The 12,721-nt window shown below is 35.7% G+C and overlaps 1 protein-coding gene across 1 annotated transcript in view; it reads right to left on the bottom strand.

Annotated features, from left to right (window-relative positions):
* Window positions 1–9,104, bottom strand: part of Gabrg1 (gamma-aminobutyric acid type A receptor subunit gamma1) — a 75,463-nt gene extending 66,359 nt beyond the window's left edge. Inside the window, exon 1 of the mRNA XM_032916472.1 lies at window positions 8,855–9,104. Coding sequence (XP_032772363.1) covers window positions 8,855–8,958 — 104 coding nt within the window. The 5' untranslated portion in view covers window positions 8,959–9,104. The remainder of the gene's footprint in view (window positions 1–8,854) is intronic.
* Between the last annotated feature and the right edge of the window lie 3,617 nt (window positions 9,105–12,721).

Here is a 12,721-nt window from a genome sequence, read left to right on the forward strand (position 1 = left end):
AGCAATATGAAAGAGAAAAATTAGAAAAGATATATAACAAAGTTCAACTTAGACCTCACTAGAGACAAGAAAGATACACATCACAATAAGCATATGAGAACTCAAAGATTGTAAAAACCAGTAAATATATGGAACTATGTTAACATTCACTGGTAGTAATAGAAAATAGATTAAAATATAAAGAGACGTTTAAGCATCATTAGTAAGAAGACAGACAAATGGCATTTTACAACCATTAATAGAATCAGAGACTTGCTCTTTGTGAAGTAATTTAGAAATATTGATTAATTTATTGAAATAATAGTCACATATATTATTTACATATGCACACATAAACACAAAATTCATGTTTATAGAACTGAGAGAATTTTTAAAAAAATTATTTATAAATCAGTGCTCATCTTTAGTATAAAATATTAAAACAATTCAAAAGGAGTATAGCTTTATTTTTAATAACCTGATAAGTCCTAGTAGGCTACTTTTGCACATATTAGTACCACTCCATCAATGGCAGGGGTAACCTACCAGCAGCCAGGTCCCTAAGGGAGAGTGAGTGACTCTCCCTCCTTTCACTGCTTTCAACTTTCCATAGCTCCTTCCATAGGAGTGAGGTCTTCTCGGGTCATTGTTGTCTTCAGCAAGATTTTGAAGAGTTCCTAAGCTTTTGCAACCTAGTTCACTAAGTCAGATTGAACTATATGATTGAAAACTTTTTCACTAATGAGGAAAAGACAGTAGGAGTAGCACAGAGTAGATTTTTGAAAAAAAAATCATAACTAGAAAGATATATTTAGAAGGACAATAAAAATAAAATGATAAAAATATTTTTCTTAATATTTTGGATATCCATTTCAAAAGCTTTATTTTTATTGATATGTATAACAGTAAAAAAAAGCAGCAAATATTACTAATAAAACATGCAACTTGCCAACATTTTGATTTTTTTCTGTTTTATTTTCTTGGCTAACTCTGTCCTTAAAATCAGAGATTAGTTTTGAAATCTGTGTGTATGTGGAGGTGGGGGTTTTTCTTTGGAAAGCAGAACATGATAAGAGACCCTCAATGATGAATTTACAGAAAGTTTCCAGTCATGCAATGCAAATTCCTGGAATCAAAGTTTGGTCCTCTAAAATCATTCTGCCCCAAATGTCAAGTCACCTCTTTAGCCCCGTAAACTGACTTTAGAAAACTAGGAACCATGGATCCTTTGAAAAGTCTTCAGGGATATGGCCAATGTCCAAAGATTATAAATGTTCTTTGTAACCACTTCCATGAGAGATTTTGTTTGTTTGTTTGTTTGAGAAAGAGAAAGCAAGCATAATCTTCAGAACAGTACTTTTTAAGTATCCACTACATATAAATTATATTAAAGGTTACATCAGAGTTTCTACTTCAATTTATATCTATAGAGCCTGACAACACATAAATTGGATTTATATATGACACAATCCTTCAAGACATTTATATTTTCTAAATCTTTGATGCCTTTATGTATCAAATGCATGCTTTAAATCTGCAAGAGTTTTTTAAAGTAAAGGCATCATGTTGATTCTTATTCAATTACAGGATATTTTAAAATATTTTAAAGGGAAAGAATTCAGACTTAGTACATTCAAATAAGAGAAACATGCCAGCCAGTATCTTGTCCTGAGATTTAAAATAAAGTATAATGTTCATTAATATAAGATCCTTGTGGAACATTTCTTTTAGAAAGCAAGGGATACGAATGAGTGTAAGAGAACTAGGCAATCATTTTTTCTCATATATGCTAATTGTGACAATCTGGGCTATTAAAATGAAATTGCTTCTAAGTAAATCCTGGAAATATGCATTTGTTCATAAATTACTTGCACAAATAACAAAATACATTATAGATTGCAGTTGTCTCATTGAGATCAAATTTAATGCATTAAAAATGACTTCTTTAGGAAAAATGTATGCCTTACTGAAAACACTGAATTACACATATTAGATGAATGTTCTGAAAATTACATACATCTCTAATGACAGAGGAGCAAATTCATCCAGCATTTAAGAAATTCTCCTATTGTACAACTTCAAGTGATCATCTCAGAAGTACACACAATGATTATTTAATGGCCATAACCCTTAATCCTAACACTTCTAAATCTATTTCAGAAACTGGACCACACCAAGAGTAAAATGTTAATATTAAACCCAACATGCATTAAGCATTGATTTTCTAATCTATCCCTGCAGCTGCAAGTTATCATATAGTATTTCTAAGTGTGTTTCCATGTCCCGATGGCATAGTAGTCTCTTAACATTGCTACTCAGCAGTCAAAATGTAAAGAGATACGTCAATTTACAGACTACATTGTTTCTGGAAGAAAATGCTATCTACAATTCAGAACTTTACTGTTATAGAAAATTACAGAGCCTTTACCGAACTGCTGTTTCTACTGTAGTGTTACATGAGATGATCAGAGCAATGACGTTTCCAAAAACTATCAAACTTCCTAATAGCACCACACACACACACACACACACACACACACACACACACACACACACACACACACACACACACACACGACTGTTACATATTTCTCAAGCTCTCATTCTATAGCTCTGGATCAACTTCAGTCTAACATAGTCCAGAGCATACGGTCTTTGCTTGGATTTTCATTGAGAGCCGAGTATCAACCATTAGTACTGCACCTCACTTAGCAATGTGGTCAGCTTACATCGGTTTTATTGTATTTATTTGTTTCTATTAACATACTGTCAACACAATAAGCAACAGAACTCAAGCTCAATTGTAATAATACCTCATATGTCTGTCCCGTGTCATATCTATGTTCTTCTTATAACTTACAAACACAAGGGGCCAAAGGTTTTTCTTGATCACCACTTTAGCATCAGGTTCCAGGACACTGGTTAATACATGGTGAGCACTGAGTAAATAGTTGTTAGATGAATAATGGGCAAAAAATATTCATTGAATGGATTAATAGCTAAGGCTATTTGTTAGAGCATTAGAATTCAATTGGCCAAACTATTTTAGTATGGAGAAAATTAGATACTGCTTAAAAATAGATAAAACCATAAATCTCATCAGCCTCCCACCGAGTACAAGAACACTCTCACAAGCTTCTGCTTGAATGGGTCTGGTGATAAGGCATCTATTATCTCTTTGCAGAGAAACTGTGGCTGCCTGTGACTTTCATTACTTTCTTCTGGTATGTGGTACACCTGTACATAATAAATCTCACTGTGATTTTCTATAGACCCCTGAAACAATAGGTAGCTGCTCCTTAAAACAAATTGTATCTAAACTGAAAGTTCTTGCTTTATTTCTTTTCGACCCTGTCAGTTTTAATAATCAAGTACTCCAGTTTGCCTAATGCTTTCCCTAAAATAGTGAATCTAGCATAGTTCAGTGACCTATGAGATAGGTATACACTAGAATTTCTACTCACTGTGTTTGCATCAATGGACCCACAATTACATTTCCATGGCTTTCCCTTCCTCTCTTTTCTTCTGTCTCTTTTTCTCCTCTTCACATTATGTAATATTTCCCTTGTTTCTTTGCTCTTCAGTCTTCATCCATTGAGAAACACACTCATGGTTTTGACTTACAGTACATTTGTGATATGGAATATTTGGTATTAAGAATACAGGTTCTGGCCTGAGAACATGTGGATTTCTGTGATTTAGCTCTTAAGAGCAAGATAACCCTTAATATATTCTAAAAGTATCCATTCCTTTGTATTTCCATTTGTAAAATGAGGGAAAGAGCTTAAACTAGAGTTTAGTTGCCTTTCATATATATATATATATATATATATATATATATATATATATATATATGTGTGTGTGTGTGTGTGTGTATTTAATATATAATGAATAGTGATAGATGAATGAATAATAGATTCATTATTCAGAGTTTAGTCACCTTTCATGTCATATATATGTGTATGTGTGTGTGTGTGTGTGTGTGTGTATTAGTGATAACTACAAATGTCATAACCCTACACATATTCCAATTGGATCGATTTAGTGTTGTTCTTAATGTTCAATGGCTGAGCAATGGGATTAGATAAACTAACAGGCAGCTCATTCCTGGAAAAAGGTGATTTGTGTTCTCTGACTTTAAAATATATATATATATATATATATATATATATATCAATACAGTTGTTCATTATGGGGTCATAATACACACCCTAGAATCCAAATACTATCTAATAAATCCAGTATCAGGGATGAGAAACTGCCTGTTGAGCTGTTGATCAGCTGAGTCCAATAGACTATCAAAACAATACATTCTATTACCATTGCCTTTGGCTGCCTCTCAGAATTCAAAGGGAAAACTCTATTGCTGAAAATACCAACAAACTTCAGAAAAAGCACTTGAAGCAGCCAAGCCAGAAGTGATCTAACAACGTCCTCTTTGAGGGTTGCCTCCCCCATCATCAGAAAATGCTGAGTTACATGCCAAAGGAGACAATCAATTTGTAGGTCTACCCATCACGAAAGCCAATGAATCATATTTACCAACTAATGTGATGCCATCACTGTACAATAATAAATATTTATTTGAAGGATAAGAAACAGCTTTGTAATTATACTTAAGGATTGCTCAGCAGGAAACTAACGGCTTATTCTACAAACTAACTACTCATGACTAGAGACTTCATGTACCTCTTACTACCTTTTCCCTAAACCAATATAATTGAAAACTGCATTCTCAATACTTATAACCACAGATAATATTTTCTCTAACTTCTCTTCAAAGAAGCTTCTTGTTTCAACAAATAGGATTTCAGAGATCCACAATTGGTCAAAATGCAGAATCCATCGACAATCCACACTCGACTGAGACATTTTCAATAAACCCTCTACTGACAGCTAAGGGAAAACTGAAGGAAAGAAGGTAGAAAAGTTCTAAGGGCCGAGGGATCAGACCACTGTCAGCTGGACAAGTGGTTTTAAACCTTCTTAGTGTTGTGACCCTTTAATACAATTCCTCATGGTGTGATGATCCCCAACCATACAATCTATCTTGTTGCCACTTTATAACTGTAATTTTCCTACTGTTATACATAATGTTATAAGTAATGTAAGTATTTGATATGTAGGATATCTGATAGGTAAACTCAAAGGATTTTTGACCCACAAGTTGATTACCACTGTTATAGACAGCGTTTCTTAGATAGGACATGAAAGTTACACACATGAAATCTCTTCAATATAGTTGATTAAACAAAACTTAAATAACAAAATGCCACTTGACATCCCAACGTGGGAGGAGAAAATATCACAAGATCTCACCCTTAGGTGAAGAACTATAGAAATCTTTCTTTGGACTTTTGATATTCTGTTTCCTTATTTGGTCCATATATTTTTCTTTAATACACCACCTATAGAACTTAGCAGAGAGATAATCTTCATTTGTATAAAGCATGTGTTTACCTCATTTGCTGGATTAAGCCTACCTCTATTCACTGTCTTTGTAATTATTAGTACTCAGTAAATATGTTGTAATAAATAAATGATGATCTCATTAAAATCTAAATGACATTTAATATTTAATTCTACACTATTAAAAACCCACTATAAAAGTTAAATAATATTAGAATTATGATGAATCTACAAAATATCTGATACTATGTCCTTCTCAAACTATTATGTGCTGGAACTTTCACAAATATTTTTAATAGCTTAGAATTAACTTTGGAAGATGAGTTTTCTGTGCCCCAAAAGTTGCCTGAAATCACTCAGGAAGAAATGAGAGCTGAAAATAAAATTGAAATTTGATGATGCATACAGGGTTCCCTCATTTAAGTTGTTCCCAACATTCCCTCCCTTTTAGGAAGTCACTTGCTACATGTGATCTTCGTTTTCCCAGGACTACACAGCCCTTACTCAGTTTTCTCCCCTACCTTGACTCACTTCTTCTTCTTGACTCTACTTTCATTCTTGTACTCTGAAACAAATATAATGTCATGTATATAAATACAAAACATATATGAATTCGGAATGCAGTATGATGCATTTCCTTTATTGCTTGGCCCAAAGTGTTTCAATAAAAAGAATGGAGGGCAGCCGGACTGAAATTTTGTGTTTAGATAATCTAAAAGGTACTCTATTCAGAACTTTCATCAATTATAATCTCATTTCAAAATCAATTTGTCTCTAGAGTCCTTTTAATATTTGTAATCACGGAACATTTACATGGCTATCATGGGCATTGTACTAGAAAAATAAACCTAAAAGCTAGAAAAATATAAAAAATCTTCTATTAACTACCATACGCATAATAAATTTATTTTTGAAATGACCTAAAATAATATATTTTTAAAGTAGATGCATTTGAATATTTGAACGTGAAAAAACTGAATGCTGCAGTGGATTTTTTTAACCCATTGGAAATGTTTAAATATATCATATTTCTGCAGGTTTCCAAAAATGTAACTTCTCAGACAAAGGTTACAATGGCTTTTTTTGTTTTTTTATGGAACAGCTAAAATCTTAAGAGATCTTTTCAACTCCATGTAAACTTGATTAACTTATGTATAGTTTTTAACATTACAAAAGTGAAATCAGGCTGGTGAAGCATAAGCCAGGTTTTCAAGATGCTACAGACTCTCCTGGAGAATGAAGCCCAGGCTCTGTGACCAGAGCTTTAGATCCAACAAGAGGATCAGTTTTCATAACTCAGCAATATGGAAAGTCAATATACTGTCTCCCTTTGCTCTTTATGGAAACTAATATGGAAATAAGACCTCCCCATTGATTTCATATAAAAAGTAACATAACCCAAGTTATTAAATCTCTAAATAAATGACGTTGCTCAAGTATTTTAGAAACTATTATGACATTGAAATTCTTACAGACAGAACCTTTGATGTGTTGAGAAGAGAAACCTTAAATGAATAGGGGAAAGAAGAATAATATTTATTATCATACATAGTTTATAAGTATTGATGACAATTTTCTACAAATATGCCTTGAAAGAGTATAAAATTCATCACATGGTTGGCTGCTTTATAAAATAAAGCCATAAGAGCTCATAATTGAAGCGCTCAGACCATAAGAATAGCAGCAGTGTTTAGACATTTCAATATGTATTTGTTCATCTTACAAAAGTAATCCAGTTTATCTATACAATAATGATGAATTATTTATAAATTTGAACCTTGAAACATATTCATTCTTTCACACATACAGTAAAAAAAAAAAAAGGAGATGGTAGCCACATTAGAAACTTCCTCTTCATTACCACTCAGACCCACAAAAAGACCCTTAAATCACTGCATATGTCCTTTAAAATCTCAGATGTATTGACTGTGAATATTTGAAGCAGTCAGACATGGTCTATTGCTATCCTACATTTTGTACATGAAACTACTGTATCCACTGAGTTTAAAAAGCTGTGGCAGGTAAAAGCCTCCATCCAGTGAGTTCCCTGCCCACTGCACCACAGAGCTCTTTACCCCAAGTAGCTTGATGAGAGTTTGAGAGCCAGCTACAATGAATATAATCTGAATCGACTCGGAAAGAAACATCCATTTGGATAGACAATGTGTTCTTTGTGAGACAGTGTCCCGACATGACTGAAATAGAAATGCGAAGTTATAAAGAGAAAAAGAGCATGCAGGTTGTTACTCCAGAAAAACACTGAGCCAATCTGAGCTTTCCTTTGCAGTGGTATAAAAGTAACAATTCTCCTTAAATATCTCCTATTAAACACGATATATTCAAGGACATACACGATTACAACATAGCATATAGAATGAATCATTCATCACATGGTCTGTACATAGAGAACATTTAAAAGTCTAAGGCAAAAGGACAAATAGAACTGTAGCACTCGAATGAAAGCTAAACATACTAAATATCAAATTTCCAATCCAGGGAGGCCAATATTGCTTGTGCTATCATCCAGTGTTCACATCCCAAGGATATACAGGTGTTCTATCGACTGGTAATGACAACAAAAATCCATATACAAAAATTATAAGAGTGCTTTACTGGAATTCTAAGCAAGAATAAAGCCTCAAAGACCATAACTTGAATGCAAATTTATTTAAAGCCAGTGAAGCAATGCATGAATGGTATATACAAACTTTTAAAATATGTGTGCCTTAACTGACCGTGACGACACCTTCTCCACTGTCTCCTCCACAGGCCAAGTGTGATTGTCTATCAGGCGCAAGATGGCTTCAAAGTTTTCAAAAGGCTTAACAGTCTATTCTTGCTCCTGTCACCCTGAAGGTTTATGTACGGTAGTACCACACAAAAATATAGCAAGACATTCGTAGTGTCCTGAGAGAGTTTCAAAGTTGTTTCTAATAAAATATCAAGTCCTTTTTGATATTTTCTGAATATATATTTTTACAGCTGTAAGATGTATTGTCAAACCTAGCTTAGGGAAGAACAGCTCAATCAAGAATGTTACCCAAAAAATGAATAAGAAAAAAAATCATAATATTTGCTTATATACAAACAGCATAAACATCATACTATGTAACACAAAGTTTCTGAAGAAAAAAACTTTGTATTTAAAATGCAGAATCATCCAGAAAGTTCATCAAGAGCATTTAATCTCGAATATATTGACAAAGTCATTTCTACTCCTAATCCCCTTTGTGGAAATGGAGCCTACATTAGTTAATAATCCCTTAGAAGTCAAAAACAAACGAACTAACACCCAGTCTTCAGAAATAGGCCAAGTTCATGCTGTCTCCAAGTAAGCAGGATCAAAAACATACAATGATGACAAACATTGCACGTGTTCTGGGAAAATGCAAATTACTTAGAATGATTTTTTTTTTAAGGAAAAAGAAAATTAAGGAGACAATTTCAAGTCCCTCAATTTACTCACCAGTTTCCCAGATGCAGGGTTAGTAACAAGAATATCAACCTCACTCCTCTAGTTTGACTCCACAGGAGGGAAGGAGAGAAAAGGAAGACTTTCCCAGAACCCATCAGGTCGCTTTTATGATCCTTTCTCCACTAGCTCAGTCCCCAAGCGGAGTTTGCCTCACACCTCAGCAGCAGCACAGTGAGTACAAGGAATGTGCATAGGCAGTACACCTCCGAAGCAGGTAGGATGCGACTCCCAGCAGAACTGAGCTGAGAAGCCAATCAGACAGGATGGATGCGGCATAAATTATCTCAAAAGGAGTTGGACCAATCAGCGTTCCAGAAAGGCGGGGTTTTCCATACTAGAAATCAAGCCCAGTGGGGAAAAGGGCTTGGTTTTTTGTAAAAGAAAAATAAACCTCTTCTCCGTCCCAGCCCCTGAGAAACATTTGTGTGGCCTTGAGAGTCAGGCTCCCAAGAGAACCAGGGCTTCTCTCGCTGCCCGGCGATTCCATATCGGAGCCACTACCTCTTCCCTCTCATTGGCTAGCAATCGCTTATTTACTTGTTTATTTTATTTTATTTTTCTTAATTTGTCTTCACAGAGAGCCCCTGGAAGTGTCCCTCTGTGGACAAAGCCTTACTCTGCGCTGGCGAAAATCCTGTTATTATTATTTTTTTTTGATTAATTAGTGTTACAAATTTTGATTCCGGACAGTGTCTTGTTTCTCTTTGTAGACATAGGACCTGACACAATGCCCTACACAAATGAGCTCTCTGGAGCTGAGGAATGTAAAACTCAGTAAATGAATGAGCAGGCTGGACTCATTCCGGTTAAGCACGTTTCCGTCCCCCACCCCCTCCCACTGCCTGCGTTCTAGTGTGCCGGTTTGCAATGTACATCTCTCATCAGTCGCTGGGAAAATGACAGTAATGAAGAATATCAGGCAAGTCCTCTCTTATTTTACAAACACAAAACCCATGAAAATTGATTGCGCTAGCTCCTTCAGTCAAAGGCGTTGTAACATTTGACAAGGATGATCTTGTTGTGTTACCCCTGCCCAAGCGCATTTCATTTGCATTTGTGGAGCTCCTGTGCTTGGTTCCTAACTTCAGAGGCTCTGCTTTGAGTTCTCAACCGAGAGCCCAAGGGTTGCCATGGCAACCAGAAAGCCTCTGGCAGCTGGAACAACTGTACTGCAAAGACCCGTGGCTGTGGAGAAGCAGGCTCAGTGCCCAGCCATCTTCTGCCTTTACGCCTTGCTAAATCCGTGCTTCCCAGGGATGTCGCCCAAGGATGGGGTCCTAGGCTGCATCATTAATCACTCCACACCACCTGGAATCGCCCAAATTCAGAAATGAAGTGAAATGTACCATGTACTCACGTGAGAAGCAAACAGTTCAAAGCAAAAGTAACAGTGCTTGTGCTTGCCAGGCGGTAAGGGAACTGTTGCTACCATAGCCACTGAAATCCATTAAAGAAACACGATGAGCATGGCAGACTAGAGACTGATTGACTTTCTCTCTTTGTCTCTTTTCCTTCCTTTCTTCCTTTCTTTCATGTTGCTCAGAATATCATATATTGCTGTATTTTTTCTTCTTTTTGACTCGCCGTCATCAGAAAATGTGTATTGACCTTCCTTGTTCCTTTTCTCTTACTCCACACTATTTAGCATTTTTCTCTTCCATAAAGTATGTTAATTAAAGCAGCCCACATCTAATAATTCACATACCAACTAAAGTACGTTATAACAGATTCTAAAGTGCCTGCATTTAGGTGGTCCATGACGTCAATGTAAATCTAAGGTTTCCTTTTTTTCTGTCAATTAACAGTGTTTGTGAAGGATTACTTAATTGCTTCACAGGATGCACACACAAATTCAAGAATCTGATTAGCCAGTACAGCAGGAATTAATTCACTTCTAGTACAGAATTGAGAGCAAATAGCTTTCTGGTTACTCCTTGCATTTGGCTAATATTAAATGGGTTTTCTCCACATTTTATGAAATTATGGTACCATCTAATGCTCTACAACAGTAACCTTCTCCTGTCCTATCAATAACTTTCAAAATGTATTTCTCTTCTTCTCATATCTGACTGGAAGGCTCTAGCAGCAGATATAAGAAATGAATTGAAAGGAAAGGTGAAGGGTGTCTCCTTGGATAGTAAGAAGTGACTTAAATTCACAAAACAGAGAGTTACAATGATGAGACTTTTCTGTGTTGTCCAAAATATGATGTTTCTAATATGTGCCGAGGTATTCTTCTCAAAACTCTTACCATCTATAACTACAATGGCTAATTCCAGTTCACTCTAAAATAGACAAAATAGATGTAAGTGCTTTGCAACCTGAAAAAGAAGAAAGGCATAAGTTTACGTGTTGGCTACCATTTGGCAACTCTGTTTCTCCTTCTGGACAAGTTAAGATAGCCATACAAATATGGTAACTGTGGCTCTGAAAAAAAATCCAAAAGGAAGTACTGTACCCATCAATAAAATGCCTGGATCTCAGGAGCACATACTTAGGAAGAACAGGCCATATGTCCCAGTGACTCAAGTCTAGAAGGTGCAAAATGACTATGAATGCAGGACTAGAGAGAGACCACTGTGGGGTTTCTTTTCACTTTGGGACAATTTGCTCACAAGAGATTCGATAATGCTGGCAGGCATTTTTCCTTGTTGCACTTGTGGAGTGAAGAAAGGTAGAGTGGGTTATTGAATGTTAGTAAATAGATTCTAGTATTACTTTTTGTTGTTGTATACTCTGAAATAGACAAAACCTCCTCCTAGATGAAGATTTCAAATGTGAAATCTCAGAAGTGCCAAGGAGAAAAAGGATTTTGCTATGAGCAAACAAAGTGGGTAAATAGACTTGACCACAGTTATAAATATTTTTTGTTAACTGTCATTAAAGTCATGCTTATGTTATATAATCTTCTGAATGACTGAGTCACAGCCATTTCTGGTTTATTTTGTGTGCAATTATCTACAAGTATCATTCAATGTGTTTTGAGGATATTTCACTTCTGAGGTCATCACCATTTTCCTATCCACTAATCATGCATTTTATTTTCTAACAAAAGGACACAAAAAATAAAAACAAACTAAACAACAACAAAAATTGCTTAAAAAAGAGTTACCTATATTAAAGTTTATTTTTAAATTGGATATTTTATTTATTTACATTTCAAATGTCATCCCCTTTCCCAGTTTCCCCTCTGGAAACTCCAATCCAAACATCCCTTCCATTGCTTCTATGAGGATGCTCCCCCACCCACCCATCTGATCCCACCTCACTCCCCTGGCATTGCCCTACATTGGGGCAACAAGCCTTCACAGGACCAAGAGCCTCTCCTCCCACTGATGCCTGATAAAGACTTCCTCTGTTACATATGTGGATGGGGCCATGGGTCACTCTATGTGTACTCTTTGATTGGTGGATTAGTCCATGGGAGTTCTGGTTGGTTGATATTGTTGTTTTTGCTATGGGGTTGTAAACTCTTTCAACTCCTTCAGTCCTTTCTCTAACTCCTTCATGTGCTCAATCCAATAGTTAGCTGGGAGTATACACCTCTGAATTTGTCAGGCTCTAGCAGAGCCCCTTAGGAAACAGATATATCAAGATCCTATCAGCAAGTACTTCATAGCATACTCAAGGGTGTCTGAGTTTGGTGTCTGTATGTAGGATGGATCCCCGGGTGGGGCATTCTCCGGATGGTCTTTCCTTCAGTATCTGCTCCATACTTTGTCACCATATTTCCTTTAGACTGGAACAATTCTGGGTTAAAAATTTAGAGATAATTGGGCCACCCACTTATATAATGAACAAAATCAGAACATAAACATGAGCCCAGGCTGTATCATTCAGCAAAATTCTCAATTACCA

This window comes from Rattus rattus, chromosome 11, assembly GCF_011064425.1.
Source record: "Rattus rattus isolate New Zealand chromosome 11, Rrattus_CSIRO_v1, whole genome shotgun sequence".
Classification (NCBI taxonomy): Eukaryota; Metazoa; Chordata; class Mammalia; order Rodentia; family Muridae; genus Rattus; species Rattus rattus.